Consider the following 18,280-nt stretch of genomic DNA (forward strand, 5'->3'; position numbering starts at 1 on the left):
TAAGCCTTCGGGCTCCCATACGGCGGACCAAGTGGTGATTCAAGTCCTGCATCTAGCAGCCTGCTTTCTCTCTCTCTGTCTCTCTCTGGTGAATGTATATGCCCTATAATAATAATAATAATAAAATAAATAAAATTAAATAATTCTTTTTTAAAAAAGGCAATCCTGGTGGTTGTGTAGATCGAGGATCACTTGGAGAATAGATACTTGATATCACCTCTTAAGAAAACAAATCAAGATTTGACATAGCTATTAACTGCTTCATCAGGTCCATTCTGTGAATGGTATAAAGAATGAAAACCAATTAAAAGGCAGTTTCTCTCCCCTCTTTGTATGGCAGTATATAGTGAACCTTGCTATTTGTGACACCTGAAGCCTATGCTGTTGGTGTAATACCCGTCTGCTATCAGCAGCAAAGTCATAGTTCCATCGTATTATATTCAGTCTGCCATGCCACTTCTCACCACAGAAGCCACACCCCTATAGTGTGGAAGGCAAAAGTTCACTTTCTAAGCTCTGGGCCTGTTCTGCAGAGGCCGAAGAATCTCCTCATCTCCAGCAAGGCAATCTCTGGAGTCTCTTACTGATGCTGGAGAGAGCCTGAGCTCTGAGAACTGACTCGCTTCCTCTCCTTCCCTCTCCTTTACAGTTGAGAATACCACAGTTGGACCTTAAAAGAACTGAGAACTCATAGATCTTGCACTTCTAGGTTGGAATTGTCCAAGGAAAGGACACTCATTTGTCCCACCTTCCATAGATTATTTCTCATGTGATTCCATTATGAAAGGACTTTCATAATGACATAAACTCTTGGAAAGAAAGTTTCACTTCAGTACCTTCATTCTCTCAAAAAAGACAATGATTTTAATAAAGATGATATCATTTAATCGATCTAGCTGTTTTCCTTCACCATTCTACTAAAACATTCTATGCCATCCATTTAATTGGAGTGCACTTACACAATATTTATGAACTTATATAATGAACTTCATGCAACAACAAAGATGTACCATTTATTTGACATGCTAAGTGACCTCACTCCATCTTTCCTTCCAACTCTTCTGGTTGTCCATTCCAATCAACAGCATGTTGTCGTGATGAGTGTTCAGGAGGTTTATTTATTTATTTAATTCCATCTGCTATTATTTTTTAATTTGACCAGCGAGAGAGAGAGAGTCACCAGGTCCAGGATTTGAACCATGGTTGGCCATATGGGAATCCAGTGACTTTAAGCTCCACACGACCTGCTGGGCCCATGTTCAGGAGCTTTTTGATGCAGCTATTATGTTGCAGTGACTTGCCCACATCTTTTTCACTAGGAAGACAGAAAACATAATAAACAGTAAAGTTTTACATGTTTTTTCTCTTTCTCAGTGAAGGTATTCACAAAGTTTTAGGGAAAGGCAACAATTGTTTTAGTTATCGATATTATTTCCTGCTACAGAATAATGGAAGCCTCATCTCAAAGAAGCTTTTAAGTGAAATCTGATTTGGAGGCTGTGAAAAAAAGGTGGATCTGAAGGAATTCTTGTTTTGCTTTTTTCCTTTTTTTTCCTCTGCTTTTTTTTCTCCAGTATAAGATAAGAAAATTTAGTTACATTCACTGAGATTGACTACAAATATGGAACAAGATAGCAGACTTAGGGACAGGCATACATGAAGCCAGCAGGAGTTTCCCACTCAGACGAATCAGTACACTCAAGCCACTGAATTTATGCCTTGTTTGGAAACTAATGTAAATAGTGGTGCATGCAGTGAGGCATAGTTCCTAAAATAGCAAACATTACAGTGTTGCCATGGAGATATCTGACTTGGAAGTTAAGGCAAGAATGTGCTCTAAATGCTCAAGACAGATTGAAAACCTTGCAGGGATTAGTAGCTGAGGCAGCTCCAGACAACTTCATATAAGGAGGCTTTTTTTTTTTTTTAGAGCAGCTTTTCCATATCCCCTTCTTAAGATGATGACTGTTTGACACTGGAAACTCATTTATAAATCCTCTCTCAATATTACTATCTCCCAGACACAACCTTCATTAATAACATGTCTCAGAAGCAAGCTTTATCAGATGAGACAATCACAGCTCTGATCCTTTTGAGCAGCAAAGGCTATAGAAAGATTGGAGGCTTCTTTACAGCTTCATAAAAAATAATTATTGAGAATTTGTAATACACGGGGTATTTTTAGGTAAAAAAAGAGGAATACAAAGACATATAAGATTTAGTCTCTGTCTTCTAGAGATGGCAATCTAAGAAAGTCACTGATTGTGGGGGGAAAAGTAATAAAGAAGAATCATTTTGGGCTAGAATGGGCACAAAAGACTTTGGGTCTGTAAGGAATGAGTAGGATTTTAACAAGTAGAGATGGAAATAAAAGGCACTTATTTATTTATTCATCCAATGATTATTTGAATAATAATCAGTTCTCAGGAAGTTTTGAAGTACTATCATCTGTTCAGGTTGCTGTAACAAGATACCACAGACCAAGTGACTTATAAACAATAGAAATTTATTTCTTACTGTTCTGGAGGCTGGAAAGTCCAGAATCAAAGTGCGAGCAGATTCAATGCTTGGTGAAGCCCACTTTCTGGTTCTTCTTACTTCTTACTGTATCCACACATGGTATAAGGGGTTAGCTAGTTTCTGGTGTCTTTTTTATAAGGGCACTAATCTTAATCATGACAGCTTTGCCTTCATGATCTAATTACTTCCCAAATGCCCACCTCCTAATACCATAGCCTTAGGGGTTAGGATTCCAATATACAAATTTAGGGAGGGGAGATGCAAACAAATATTCAGACCACAGGCGATAACAATATGAGAAAGTTGTAATTCCTTTTCTTAAGTAGTTTATTGGTAACAGGGAGAGGGCAGTATGGGGAAAGGGGACTCAAATAACTACAAGTACAAAAAAGGCTTTGGAAATTCCAAGAAGAGAAAGATGCCTTTTGAGAGGATTAAGAAAGATGACTTGAAAAAAAAAAACAAACAAAAAGAGGGAACCAGCAGTTAGCGTAATGGCTATGTTGCTGGACTCCCACGTAGTCGACCGTGGTTCGCGTCCCGGACCTGGTGGCTTAAAACTCACGCCAGGCACGTGTGCATGCATGCCCAAGATCCCCAGAGGAGAATGGAGGAGAAGGGACTGTGGCATGACCATCCCCCCTGGGGGGTGATTTCTCGCTTTCTGTCTCTATGTCTCTCTGTCTGTCTGGCAAGCGCACGCACCCTATAGCAAAAACCTCTCCAAAAAAAAAAGAAAAGAAAGGACTTAAAGGATATACACAAAGACTTAGAAGATTTTGACAGCTGGAAGCAGTAGTGATAGTAAAGAACATTCCAAATTAATGAGGTGCAAAGGTGGGAAGATCAAGTTAATGAAGCAGCAGTTGAACTAGAATATATATAAGGAAATAGTGAGTTTAGGCTAGAAAAATAGAGTGGAGGCAGATTCAGAGGCACTAAGTGTTAGATAATTAAGTTTATGATTAATGTGTGAGCCACTGGGTCTCCAGGTTTCTGTGCAGGTGAGTAATATCTGAACTCTGTCTTAGAAAGGTAATCTGATAAGAGGATAGAGTAGAGGGTGAAGAAGTTGAGGAGATTCATTATTATGGAGCTCTATTACTTAGAAGTGAGGTCATTAATAGGTAAGGAAGGATGAAAGTTTTGTGCTAAGGCAGAAGAGTGAAATAAAATTTTAAGATAAAATAAACAGGAGGCTAACAGGTGACTGGACTCCCATCTGGTTTACTGTGGTTTAGGACTTGGACTTGGTAACTTGCTTTCTTGCTTTTCCTCTCTCTGGTCAACTTTAAAAAAATTAAAAAATTAAAAAGTAATAACAATGAATATAATTAAATTAAAAAAAGATAAACAGGTCAGTCATTCTAATCAGTGAATATTTATTGAGTGTCCACCATGGCATTGGTGCTGGAGAAATAGTAAGATAAGAAAGGCGGGACTTTTCCTATTAGGGAGCTTATCTCCCAATGAGGAAAATAGATACATAACCAAATAATCAAACACATCATTTCAAATTGTGATAAGTACACTGAAGAAAGCAAACAGCAGGAAAAAAAAAACTCTTTCTGTATAGGTTCAGAGAGTAAATAACTTAGGTTTAGCAGACCGTAAAGTTTCTGCCATTGTAACACAAAAAATGGCCATATGTAATAGGTAAAGAAATGAACATGTCTGTGTTCTAATAAAATTGTTTTTACAAAAAGACATGGGGGCTGAATTTGGCCCACAGTTCATAGTTTGCTGACTGCTAACATCAAGTCTTAGGAGGAATGGGGGGCACTATAGAGAAGCAGATGACAATCAAGAACTTATCTTTCCTATGGTAATTTGGAGCTGTCTATGACATATACATATCCAGAGAGCAAACAGATAATTGGGTATTTGAGAGTTGAACACAGAGGATAACTCAGGAATAAAGTTATAAGCTGGAAGAAAGCTGGGAAAGGATGAGATGACAGTAGAAGAAAATTTAAAAAGAGGTGTGAAAAAGGTTTAAGACTCAGTAGCAGTGAACATCTACAAAAGGTTGGTAGTGGGTATGATTCTGATATCTACAAATTTAGTTTTGCAATAAATACCACATTACTTTAATTAATATTTACCTCAAGTCCTTATCTCAATCAGACTGGTGGGAATTCCAATAATCCATTTGATGTTTCTTCCTCTCTCTACTCTCTCAGTCTTGAAAAGGTTGAAGGTCTCGGGGTTTCACCAGGTCCCAAAGCATCAGGTAGACTACTCTGGTCATTGGTTCACTACTGAATGCCCCGGCCTCAGTAAGCATGGTTTTTCTAACTCTAAAAGTTTGCTGTGTTGGATTCTGTTATGGAGCCAGAACCCTTAACCTAAAGTCAAGCCTCTCCAAGTTATCCCATTGCCTTCCCCTCTGAGGTCCTGCTGTTTCTCCAGGGCATTGACAGGGACTGGAGGTATGTCCTCTTTTCCCTTTCACTTCCACTGTCTTCCTGGTCAAGGTGAAATCTCACCCTCTTCTCTTTTGTTAATTTCAAAGATATTTTTCTCTTTTCTTCTCTACTGGGATACCTAACTCAACCTTTTCAATGGGCTTAGAATTTGGTAAAAGTCTAAAAATGCATTTGACTTCAAATGGTTTTTTTCTATTTTCTCTGCAAAAATTTCTGAGTGAGGGTAATGCTAAGGGCCTATTATATTCAGAAAGAGGAGGCAGGGCTATACAGGTAACAAAACAAATTTATGTCCAAAAATTTACCCTGTCACCATTTGGCTGGGGAAGAAGTATGACATGAGGCTGGAATGGAAAGGGTTAAGATCTTTTTGTAAAGGTTATGAAGTGCCAGTATAAAGGTTTTAGACTGTATCCCATAGGTAGTAAACAATGATGGGCCTTTACTGTGAAGATTCTGGAAATAATATGCAGGATGATTAGAAGAACGAGCTTCTAAGGCTATGTGATAGAGTTCAGGTGTTAGGTTTTAAGAAATAAAAAGTACAGTGAAGATGTGAAGCAAGAGATGCTAGCTAGAAATGTTCAGAAAAATAACTGGAAAGAATTTAGCACTTGGCTTGATTCTGAAGAGTTAAAGGTAACACTTCCAGTGTTTTCAAATCCAATTAGTTCACAGGTCAACCTACTTGCACCTGTCATATTGGGAAACATTATGCTCGATCTCCTCTATCCTGCATACTTCTCTTTAGTTTTTTACAGTGTTAATGATCTCTGTCATTCTTGAAACTCTTTCACCTTCTCACCTGTTTGTGGAGTGTAGGAGCTCCTCTTTAGTAAATTAAATTCAGCAAGTCCCAAATCAAAATTTTCATTGTGTTTTTATAAATGGATGCTCTAACCCCATATTGCTGTTGAAGCCATTTCCTATCACTCTTCCAAATCCAACACAATAGATCCATCTTTTGTCATTTCTTTTTCTTCATCTTCACAGTGTTTTTTGTTTTGTTTTGTTTTGTTTTTTGAGATATTTTTGCTATAGGGCATGTGTGCTCACCAGACAGACAGAGAGAGAGAGACAGAGAGACAGAAAGGGAGAAGTCACCCCCCAGGGGGATGGCCACACTGCAGTCTCTTCTTCTCCATTCTCCTCTCAGGATCTTGGGCACGCATGCACATGCGCCCGGCGTGAGTTTTAAGCCACCGGGTCTGGGACACGAATCCCAGTCGACTACATGAGACTCCAGCAACATAGCCATTACGCCAACTCCTGGTCCCATTCACAGTGTTTTCATCATCAATTCCTAGCTGTTCATTCCTTCAAGGTGATTCTTATATTTACTACTTTCTCTCAATTTCTACACCAGATCTTATGCCACATGCGAATAAGTGAAGTGGCTTTTGGGCAGGTCTTCCTGTAACCATCCTAAAACCTCTCTCTGAAACTACAATCCATCCTGTTGCCTGGGTAATATTCCTAAAATAAAATTTTCATCATTCCATTCTGTGCTCAAGACCCTAGCTTGAAGTCCAAATTCTTTTGCTTTTGTCAAAACATTAGCCAAACTTTGGTTGCCAAGGTCCTCCAGTGTGTAGTGTCTGCTTTACAGTTGGCCCTTGTTACATATTCTTCAAATGAGCAATTATGAGGATTAGATGTATGGAGAGATGAAGCCAGGCATTCAGATATCCCACAGAATCCCTAACATCTCCCTTTACCTACAGGCTAGTGCTACATTTAATCCAACTTCCAGGATTTCAATGATGCTATTTTCTTTCACTGGAGATCCTTTGTCTCCTTCATTCTAACACCCATCTTGAGTGTCACTCCTGCCCTTAAACTATATCAGCCCATACCAACCTCAGTTTTTTTCTTGCACTGAATTTAAGGCAGGGCCTTCTAGTTTACCAGTCACTTGTTCTAATGTAGCATGTCTTTTCTCTCTTCCACACTAAAAAAAAGTCCACTGGAGCCAGCTGGTGGCATGGTGGTTAGGGCTGTTTGAGCCCTGGATCCTGCAGCTTGAAAAACACACTGGGTACATAGGTGTCTGTGTATGTCTAAAACTCCAAAAGAAAAGACAGAAGAGAAAGGATTGCAGTGTGACCATTCCCCTTGGGTGTGTGTGTGTGTGTGTGCATGCGTGTGTGTGCGTGTGTGTGCGTGCTTTCTCCCTTTCCCTTTCTCAGTCTATAGCAAGCACACACACACACACACACACACACACACACTAGCAAAATAAAAAAGAAAGCTCACTGATGACAGAGAAAACATATGCTTATTGTGCATCAATTCTTGCTCATTGATTGATTTAACATACACTTTACAATTTAGTTAACAAGTTATGAGTATTTAATAATTTAATTTGAAGGACTTTATTATTTTAGATAGATTTCACTGAAAATCATATAGATGAGTAGACATCTCCTGCTTTTCAAACAAGTGTTTTGAAATGCTGCCTTATTAATTAATGCAAAGCATGATTGCTTCCGACTTCATCAAGATTTCCAGTCAGCACATGGAAATCACACACCTGCTTGTGTGTTACCACAAAGCCTGACTGGCTTTAGTTTGGCATTCTTGCATTTCCTCATCTGCCTTAACTTCTCTGCCAGAATCACTTTTTTCTTTTGGCATAGTTTTTAGTAATTAGAACAGCTATTTCCAATGTCATAACTAGGGCAGTGAAACCCAATGCAACTGGTTTGGGACATGGGGATTTTCCACCTCTATGATTTGGAAACTCCCTTCCAGTTCAGAAATAGGTCTTAAGAACACTAGAAGCCTTTTGCCACACGGGGTAAAAAAGTGACTGTGATTCTAAGAGATACTTCCCAAACTCCAAAACCTAGACATCAGGATAGAGATGGGGCAAAAGACCTCTACCACAGTAATACTTCGGAATCCTATTCCAAACAGGGATTCAGTTCTCTCAACAACATAGATTTTGTAACCCTTCTTCCCTGATGTTTTCTCATTTGTTTGTAGAACTTCTGATCTTCTGATAGAGGTTTTTCCGAATACTATTTAGGATAGTTCCAGGTCACTGGTTTTCAAAGTGTGATTCCCAGACAGCAGCATCAGCATGATTTGGAATTTGTTAGGAATGCAAATTCTTGGGATGCACCCCAGACCTATTTACTGAATCAGAAACTAGGGAGTAATTCCCTGCAATCTGCATTTTAATAGGCCCTTCAGGTGATTCTGATACATGCTAAAATTTGAAAATTGCTGTTTAAATGTAAGAATATTCATATTGTAGATTAGGAAATTAAGGGTCTGATATAAATGACTTGACCTACGACATACAGCTACTAAGTGATCATGAATGTATTTATCGGCCTGTTTTGAAGGTAAACTGTTGATCTGTAAGATCAATATTTTGCGGGACCAGCAGTTAGTGTAATGGCTATGTCACTGGACTCCCACGTAGTCGACCAGGGTTCGCATCCCGGACCCGGTGGCTTAAAAAATCCATGCCGGGCGCGTGTGCGTGCGTGCCCAAGATCCAGAGAGGTTAATGGAGGAGAAGGGATTGTGGCATGGCCATCCCCCCTGGGGAGTGATTTCTCGCTTTCTGTCTCTCTGTCTCTGTCTGTCTGGTGAGCGCATGCGCCCTATAGCAAAAACCTCTCCAAAAAAGAAAAATAAAAAAGATCAATATTTTGCTTATGAATTCTGTTCTGTCAAATCAAATTTTCCTTTATTGTGTGCCCTCAGAAGTAATCATTCTATACTAAATCATCACAAAAGCCCTAAGTCTCATTTTTAACAACATACATTGCTGCAATCCTGTATGTGTGATGTGCACATGAATATACAAAAATATTTTCCAAAGCTCATATTGATAGGAATATAAAGTGTTTAGATTGCAGTTGGGCCTTTTGTAGAATTTCTTCTGGGCTATATTTTATCTGCTCAATTTTCAAAGCTATACTTACATTAAAGCAGGATTACTTTCTGCCAAAGAAATTCCTTAGACTAAAAGTTTTGAGGACCAGCCTGGTGGCACAGTCAGTAGTAAACTGAACTGCAATGCTGGAAGCCACAGAGCTCACCACAGGTTCAAATTCCCTGTGTGGCCTGAAAACATGCCAATTGCAGGTATACATGCCCAGGATCCTGTTAAGGTGGAGGTGCTGGTGAAAGGGGATTGCAGCATGATAAGACCCTGTCCAGGTTCTCTCTCTCTCTCTTTCTCTTTCTCATGCATATATGTACTCTCTACCATTAATAAAATAAGCTTAAAGTTTTTAGACAATATATGCTTTTCATTTATTTACTTCTTTTTTATCTTTCGACTGAAGTATATTTATATATAAAGTCTGTAGATCTAAGTGCTCAATTTAATGAGCTTTGACAACTATACATAGCCATGTCTTCATCATACAAAACATGGTACAGAACATCTCCATCACCCAGAAAATTCTTTCGTGCCCTCTCATAATTCACTTTTTTTTTTTTTTTTGGAGAGATTTTCACTGTAGGGCGCGTGCGCTCCCCAGACAGACAGAGAGAGACATAGAGACAGAAAGTGAGAAATCACCCCCCAGGGGGGATGGTCACGCCGCAATCCCTTCTCCTCCATTCTCCTCTCGGGATCTTGGGCACGCACGCACATGCGCCCGGCGTGAGTTTTAAGCCACCGGGTCCGGGACACGAACCGCGGTCAACTACGTGGGAGTCCAGCGACATAGCCATTACGCTAACTGCTGGTTCCCTCATAATTCACTTTTAACCCTCTTACTCTGCAACTACTTCCTAACTTCTACCACTAGATTTGTTTTTCCTGTTGTTAGACTTTAAATAAATGGACTCACACGGGATGCACTAATTTTTATACATGGCTTTTTTCACTTAAAATGTTCTTGAGATTTGTTCATATAGCATATATCAGAGTTCATCTTTTTTTTTTTTTTTTTTAAGGTTTTTGCCATAGGCTGTGTGTGTACTCACTGAAGAGGAGTGAGACAGAGAGGGAAAATAAGAAATCACCCCCCAAGGGGATAGCCACGCCATAATTCCTTCTTCTCCATTCTCCTCCTAAGATTTTGGGCATGCACATACACATGCCTGGCATGATTTTCAAGCCACTGGGTCTGAGACTCAAACCATTGTTGGCCATATGAGAATTCAGCTGTTTTAAGCCATGCCACCTGCTAGCCTGGAGTTCATTCATTTTATTGCTGATTAGTATTGCCATTGTATGACTATCCCAAAATATGTTGGTCCTACCATTTTCTTAATAACAAATATTTTTTCTATCACAAAAGCAGCACATACTAACTGTAGAAAATTAGAGAATACAAATGAGAAAAAAAGTACTCATAAATCCACTCTCCAGTTATATCCTCTACTAATGACATTGTATATCTCCTTTGAATGCTTATATAATTTGTCTCTCTCTACATATATATGTAAATATGTATGTAAATGTAAATATATATATGTATAGATAAAAATATATATAAAATATATGTAGGTACAAAAATATCTATCTATATAAATTCTCACTTTAGGTTCAAGTTTTACCACTTTATCTCTGATACTAGTATGTTAAACTGGTACAATTCTTAGTTTCTTTTTTTTCAGAATTATTCATTTATTTTTATCATTTATTATCATTTTTAAAATTTGCTCCAGAGCATGTGTACTCACCAGAGAGATACTCAGAAAGAGAGGGAAATTAAGAAAACAAACTGCCAGGTCCAGGACTTGTGCTACTGTTGGCTATGTGGGAGCCCAGTTCCTTAACCACCACGCCACTTGTTGGCCCCTCCAATCCTTAGTTTTAACTATAGAGTTTTTTTTTTTTATCTTTTCTTCCTTTTTAAATAGTTTTTGCTAGAAACAAAATTTAATTGAAATTAAATCTAATTTAAATTGTTTTCTTTTTAAATTTGTTTTTCACTAAGCAGAAAGAGATACAGAGGCAGAGAAGAAAAGTGGGAAAAAGCACTTTGTTCTTGGGGAATGGTCACCCTGCAATCCCTTCTGTTCCATTCCTCTCTTCTTTGGGATGCACATGCATGTGCATGTGCCCAGCATGTTTTTCCAGTCACTAAGTCTGGGACTTGAAACATAGGGTTAGCCATGTGAGATATGACTGCCTTAATCATCAGGCCATGAAATATTTTCTTGAAGAAAAAAAAGAAAAAAATTAAAATACTGGAATCCACACTCATTGTCAGAAATTAAAATAATATATAATATATTGCATAAAAGGTAAATGTCATGAGCCAACAGGTGATGAAGTGGTTAAAGTGTTGGAGTCCCACTTTAATCACATGGCTGACTATGGTTCAAGTCCCAGACCTGGCAGCTTGAAAACCATGCAGGGTGTGTGTGCATGTGTGCCCAAAATCCCAGGAGGAGAATGGAGGAGCAGGGATTGTGGCATGGCCATTTCCCTGGGGGATGATTTCTCACTTGCCTTTTCTCTCTCCCTTGAGCATGCATTCCCTATGGAAAAACAAACAAACAAAAGTAAATGTCCTTGTTTAGCACCCCCATTTGGTTTGCCTCCACACAGGTGGCCAGTGTTAAATACAAAATCTTTACCATCATGCTATTGAGAAGGACCATGAAGTGCTGAATTTATCATCACATAATTTTTCTTAATTTTCATAATTTTCTTCTACATTTTATTTTACTTTTGGGTTTTGTTATCTACACACCAGAGATCTTCTAGTTGTTATTACATGATTTTATAATGCCAAATGATCATGTTAAGACTAGTCCTGGCATGATAGCTGACTATCTTCTTTGAGATACAGATTTTTTTCTTTTTTTATTTTTGAGAGGTTTTTGCTATAGGGTGCATGCGCTTGCCAGAAAGACAGAAAGAGACAGAGAGACAGAAAGCGAGAAATTACCCCCTGGGGGAATGACCATGCTGCAATCCCTTCTCCATTTTCCTCTCAGGATCTTGGGCACGCATACATACATGCCCAATATGAGTTTAAGCCACTGGGTCTGGTACTTGAACCGCGGTCGACTACATGGGACTCCAGCAACATAGCCATTACGCCAACTGCTGGTCCCAAGATATAGATTTTTAAATGTTTTTCTAGAAGTGAATAGAGTGCTAGCTTCAAATTTTCTTTGTTAGCAGGAATACTAATATTTCTATCTGGAAACCTAGATATATACAGTTCTCTTTCAGTATATCATGGATCTTTATTTGTAGAAAACATGTTCTGCAATGGTAAGTTACCTTTTCACCATTTGTATTGACTTATACTTCTACACTAAGTTATATTGTCATTAGAGTGTAGAGACTACAGGTCAGGTGCAAAATCTTATTAAGGAATAGAGAATAATATAAAGTATTACTCAGGGTTTACTCCTGAAGAACACTGTTTCATTAGCATTTTTCTAGTAGGGAAATGTGACTTTCATTTCCTCAAAGATGAGACTATGATTAATGTCTTAATTTACACTTTTATGGAACTTTGAAGTTTGCTGCTCAAGACAATACCTAAGACTGAGTACAGCAGTGTAGTGTCCTGGCAGTCTGCCCATCAGTCAGGAGTCCTCGAGAAATGCCTTGCCTTTATATAGGTCACTATAAATTTCAATGATGGTTGCTTAATTTCTTCTGACTTTGAAGCTGACATACCTAGGGGCAGGCAAAATGCAGCTGCAGTTGTAGTTGGAATTTTATTTTATGGTCTTTAGAATCAGAACATCCAGACTTAGATAGAATTTAGATAAAATTGTAGTCTACTATGCGCCAAAGCTCTAAGGGACCACTCTCACACAATGGAGTTACAAGTTTTTGTTTTGGTGATTAAATGAGTGAAAAAAACAATGTTATGTATGCAAATTCCCATAATTTTTTTCTAGGGAAATATTAATTTATCTATTCATTCATTTATTTTGACCAGAGAGAGAGGAAAAGTGAGAAAGCAAGCTACCAGGTCTGGGACTTGAACTGTCGTCAACAATGTGGGAGTGTTCAGTGCTTTAACCACCATGCCACCTGCAAGCCTCCCCTATAATGTTTTAAAATTACTTTAAAGTACTCTAATTATTAAAATATTAAAATAACAATAAAATTATCTATTATTTAACGAGTTAAACACTGCTGAGGCATCTCCCCCAAATCATGTCAGTTAATCCTCAACAGAAGTTTGGGGGTTTATTATGCACTCTCTCATTGGATGTTTCCAGGCCTAAGAGTACTGGGGAAGTGTTACAAGGTGAAGTTAGCAAAATTTATCATTATTGGAAAACATTAACATCCTGCTCTGGAGACTTCAAGTGATTGCTAAAATTATTGTTCCTCCTGTCTGGTGTCTGCATGACCCTCAATCTAGGAAAATAATTCTGTTATAAATTCTTGGTAAGGGCCAGCTTGAGGCCTGGTGGTTAAGGTGGTTGTATCCCGCACAGCTGACCAGAAAAAATCAAGTCCTGCCCCAGGCGACTTGAAAAATGCATCAGGCTAAATTAGACTAGTCATTTTGGGTGTGGGGAGAGTAGCCAAATACTAATACAAAAGTCTGAACCTCTTTGAACAAGAGTCCAGAGTATCCGGGGGTACTGTTCTCTTCAGAATTAGGGCTGGGAATTCACCCGCTTTGGTTAGTACCCCGTCTTTTTCAACACTGTTTTTAAGTCCTCTCTGGCTGAAGTATAGAACTAGGAACGCACACAAAGAGAAGGCAACCTGGAGCTTTGGCTAAGCGGAATGCAGGTGTCACAGACCTTTTCCCACAGGCCCAAAGGAGATGGGATTCCTCATGGAGGGTGCTGTGACACCTGCCTTCCACCCAGGAGCTCCAGCTCCCCTCCTCTTTCCCAGCTCTAATTCTGAAGAGAACAGCACTACCTGACACTCTGGACTCTAGCTCAAAAAAGTTCAGTCTTTTGTGTAACCATTTGGTTACTCGCCCCACGCCCAGAATGAGGACTAGTGTACTTGAGCCTGAAGGAGAATTCGGTGATGGAAATCTTCTCTTAGGTGACTGCATTTTCTTAAAAAGCCCATTTCCCCCCCTCTTCTATTATCTCCAAAATCTTTATTAACCGGAAGCATTTACGTGGTATTTGTAGGATTCTTTCTCAGGTGATAGCTTTGTGCTCTTTCTGAATTCTCCCCTCCACCCCAAAACAAAACAAAACAACAACACCAAAAAAAGAAAAAAAAAAAACCGAAAAAAACAAGACAAAACCCAAAAAACCAGAGTAAAGCTCCCAGGATGCTACCTCTTCCTGCTCCTAAACCTCAGGAGAAAAACAGTTATCCTTTCTTTCTGGATAGTCCCCATGATCTAGGGAAGGCTCGAACTTCGTTTCCCCAAACAGGCCCTGCCCACATCCCCTGGTTATCATCCCTCCTCGACCCGCCCTAGCAGCCGCAAGGCCTTTTTAACCCAGGTATCTCACGGTGCTGGAGAGGAGGTGGGGCTCAAGCGGCGCGAGGCGGCGCTGCGGGACCTGGTGGCGCTCACTGGCCGCTCGGTCCAGAGTACGTGGCACTACCCGACGACATAGGGGGAAGGGATTTGGCTTTCTCTTCCCCACGAGAAGTCTCGGGACATCCTGCATGGGCGAGAGCGAGGATGCTCGAAGGGATTGGTGCGCCTTTTTCGTGAGATTTTAGCAGACAGAAATGGCCTCGCAGCGGCTGCTCATTCCGTACCCACCTGGAGGTAGGTCTGCATTCCACTGTGCACAGTGGGGACGCGATTTGGGGTAAGGGACGCACTCACCACTCCGCATGCGCAGAGCGGGTTGCTGGCGGCCCGGACTACAATTCCCAGAGGATCCTTCCAGAGGACGCAGGCGCAGAGCTGCTGGCGCCATCTTGAAATCCGATCCTCAATCTCCGAGGCTTTGCGTCAGCAGCCGGCGGCAGCGGGAGTATTGCGAGCCCCGTTTGCTAAAAGGGGAGGACGTTGAGGACGCGGCAGCTGGCGGGAGAGAGCGCTTTGGAGACCTGGCAGGGGCCGAGCACTGCCTGCGCCGCTGTCACTCAGCATCCCCTTAAGGCTTTTCCACGCCCGCCTCCCGCTCAAGGGCGGGGCTCTCCACTCTGGTACCCAGAGCCAGCGCGCGGGTGGCGGAGGTGCGCCCCTGCAAATTGGGACCCCGACCGGGCTGTGCCATGCTCGCCCGAGACCACCGAGGAGGGAGACGGAACTCAACCTGGAACCAGTGAGCAATCCCCGAGCAGCCGCCGCCGCCGCCGCCACCGCCTCCGGGAAACTTGGCACCTGCTAGGAACGAAGATGAAGGAGGTTTGCAGGATTTGTGCCCGGGAGCTGTGTGGAAACCAGCGGCGCTGGATCTTCCACACGGCGTCCAAGCTCAACCTCCAGGTTCTACTTTCGCACGTCCTGGGCAAGGATGTCTGCCGCGATGGCAAAGCCGAGTTTGCTTGCAGCAAGTGTGCTTTTATGCTTGATAGGATTTATAGATTTGACACTGTTATTGCGCGGATCGAAGCCCTTTCTATCGAGCGTTTGCAGAAGCTGCTGCTGGAGAAGGATCGCCTTAAATTTTGCATCGCCAGTATGTATCGAAAGAATAACGATGACTCTGGCGCGGAGACTAAGGCGGGGAATGGGACAGTTGACATTTCCAGCTTACCGGACGTGAGATACTCTGCACTGCTCCAGGAAGACTTTGCCTATTCAGGGTTTGAGTGCTGGGTAGAAAATGAGGATCAGATTCAGGAGCCACACAGCTGCCATGCTTCCGAAGGCCCTGGAAACAGACCCAGGAGATGCCGTGGTTGTGCAGCCTTGCGGGTTGCTGATTCTGACTATGAAGCCATTTGTAAGGTGCCACGAAAGGTGGCCAGAAGTATCTCCTGTGGCCCTTCTAGCAGGTGGTCTACCAGCATTTGCACTGAAGAACCAGCATTGTCCGAGGTTGGGCCACCAGATTTAGTAAGCCCAAAGGTACCCCCAGATGGTGAAAGCATGGAAGAAGGGACACCCGGTTCCTCTGTGGAATCTTTGGATGCAAGTGTCCAGGCTAGTCCTCCACAACAGAAGGATGAGGAAACTGAGAGAAGTGCAAAGGAACTTGTAAAGTGCGACTGTTGTTCAGATGAACAGGCTCCACAGCACATGTGCAATCACAAGCTGGAGCTAGCTCTTAGCGTGATTAAAGGTCTTGATTATAAACCCATCCAGAGTCCCCGAGGGAGCAAGCTTCCTATTCCAGTGAAATCCAGCCCACCTGGAGCCAAGTCTGGCCATACCTTAACAGATGGGGTTAGTTCCAGTTTCCTTAACAGGTCGCTGAAACCCCTTTACAAGACGCCTGTGAGTTATCCCTTGGAGATTTCAGATCTGCAGGAGCTGTGGGATGATCTCTGTGAAGATTATTTGCCACTCCGGGTACAGGTATACAAAATGGTCACATAGTACCATTCTGATTATAGCTAGCTGGACTCAGACTTCACACGGTTTCTCTCTGCATAGAGGTTAATAATGATCTGGACTGGGGAAAATTGATCATTGAGCCCATTTTTGCTGTATCTTATCCCTATGTCCCGTTTAGAAAATTCGATCCACACTTAAGTAATTTACTTTACACAGTCATCTGTAGCATTATCTGTTGGCCTCCCCATTAATGATCAAAATCGCATACCTTTTAAGACAAAAAGATTCCCAATTCACTTTTATCTTATCAAAGATGACATTTTAATCTCATTTCTGGCACTGGGGACTTTTTACATTTTCCATTCCTTTTTACATTTTCCTTTTTTTATCTTCTAATTTTGTTTTTGTTTCTAGTCTTATACTTTCTCCCATTGACTTTCTATAAAGGAGGTAGTTATGTAGATAGTTCTCCCTGGAGTATTAAGCTTTTCATCTCCAAAATGCCTCAGATGATTAGAGTATAGGGTAAAGATTTGTGGAAATCCTACTTATCTGCCAGTAAAATATCATAATATTTAGGCAGTATTTATTGTAATTAATTGGTCATTTGAGAATTAATGATGACTTGCTCATGAAAAAGACTTGGCAGTTTGAATAGTGTCACTCAAAATGTTAAGGCAAGAACTCTTCCTAGCCAGATTGTTGCTGAGCTCTATTAGAAGATAATTGATATTAAGAAAGGATTCACCCATTATGGAATGGTAGAATTTTATCCGTTATACTCTTGACTTTCTTAATGACCAGAGGGTAACAGTTTATTTTGATTTGAGCTATTTGTCCAGTTGATTTCATACCAACCTTTTAATTTGGCTATATCCAAGGACCTGACAGATGTTATTTTGTTTTCATAGAAACAGTAAACAGCTATGTTTAATTAACTTTCAAACATTTTGCCCATTTCCACTTGATACAAATTCTTTCTCCTGTGATACTGTTACAAAAGTGGACAATGTAAAAGACATTTTTTGCTTTGTGCTACTGGTCATCATCATTCTAGAAATTTAGTTTGATGACAAATGAAATTGTTGTCATTCGAAATTTTTAAAATAGTATTCCATATAAAATTTGTATCACAGTAAGAACCTAACCAGAATATAGGAAGAAAGTTTTAAGATTTACACAGTTTCCAGAAACGGCATGTGTCACTGTTATGAAAACCTAGTAAGTCAGTGTGTTTTCATCTGTGTAAGATATGAAGTATTTCTAACACCTTCCTTTTCTTTCAATGGAGTCTCCCAACTAAATTTGGACTTTATAGTAGTATTTCATTGACCTGACATAAATGTGCAAAGTAAACTTGATATTTTCATATTAAAAGTAGTCTGGGCAGGTTGGATGGAAAAATAAGATCTCCCCCCACACACTCAGATATAATCAATATTATAGAAAGATAAAAACTCACAAAATTACAGGGAAATGGGGAGTTTTTCCCTGTTTAATTAACTATCTTTTGGGAAGATCTTAACGATCACCTCATGTAGTCTATTTAGAGATATGGAAAGTTCATGGTTTAAATAGCGGTCCACACAGACACAAAGATTCCTGATCATTCTCAGCCAATACCTTTTAATTGTGTACATTAAACTATATCAACTTAAGTAAGTACTTTAAAACAAGAGCCCTTTTCTATAACTTAAAAATTCCAGGAGGATTCTTTAGAGATACAATAAAGAAAATTGTATCCAAATAAGTACATACATATACACTGTGCCGTATATAAACTGTATCTTAAAGTCAGGTCCCTTTGCTTCACTAAAATTGGACATTAGAGCTTTAAAATAGTAAGATATGACTTTTCTGCTGTCACCAGGCTTACATTCTGTACTGTTTGTAAAGTAATAAAGTGTTGGGAAGAAGGAGAAAAAAAAATGGCTTCAAGAAACAATGGCATTTAACTACTATGCCATTTTCTCTAATAAATAAGCATGT

At 40.3% G+C, this 18,280-nt stretch overlaps 1 protein-coding gene across 21 annotated transcripts in view; it reads left to right on the forward strand.

The window, feature by feature from the left end:
- LOC102497941 (myomegalin) overlaps window positions 1–18,280 on the forward strand; it is a 251,520-nt gene that overhangs the window by 137,764 nt on the left and 95,476 nt on the right. For 8 of the 21 annotated variants that reach the window (XM_014583295.2, XM_014583301.2, XM_027767382.1 and 5 more), the window contains exon 1: window positions 14,621–16,312. The exons of 4 other annotated variants lie outside the window; for them this stretch is intronic. In XM_014583295.2, the coding sequence (XP_014438781.1) occupies window positions 15,188–16,312 (1,125 nt within the window). In that variant the 5' untranslated portion in view covers window positions 14,621–15,187. Of the gene's footprint in view, window positions 1–6,049; window positions 6,079–14,619; window positions 16,313–18,280 lie in introns of those variants that run through there. 9 more of the 21 variants (XM_014583298.2, XM_014583304.2, XM_014583303.2 and 6 more) reach the window with 4 other exon arrangements.

This window comes from Tupaia chinensis, unplaced genomic scaffold, assembly GCF_000334495.1.
Source record: "Tupaia chinensis unplaced genomic scaffold, TupChi_1.0 Scaffold144247_1, whole genome shotgun sequence".
NCBI lineage: Eukaryota > Metazoa > Chordata > Mammalia > Scandentia > Tupaiidae > Tupaia > Tupaia belangeri.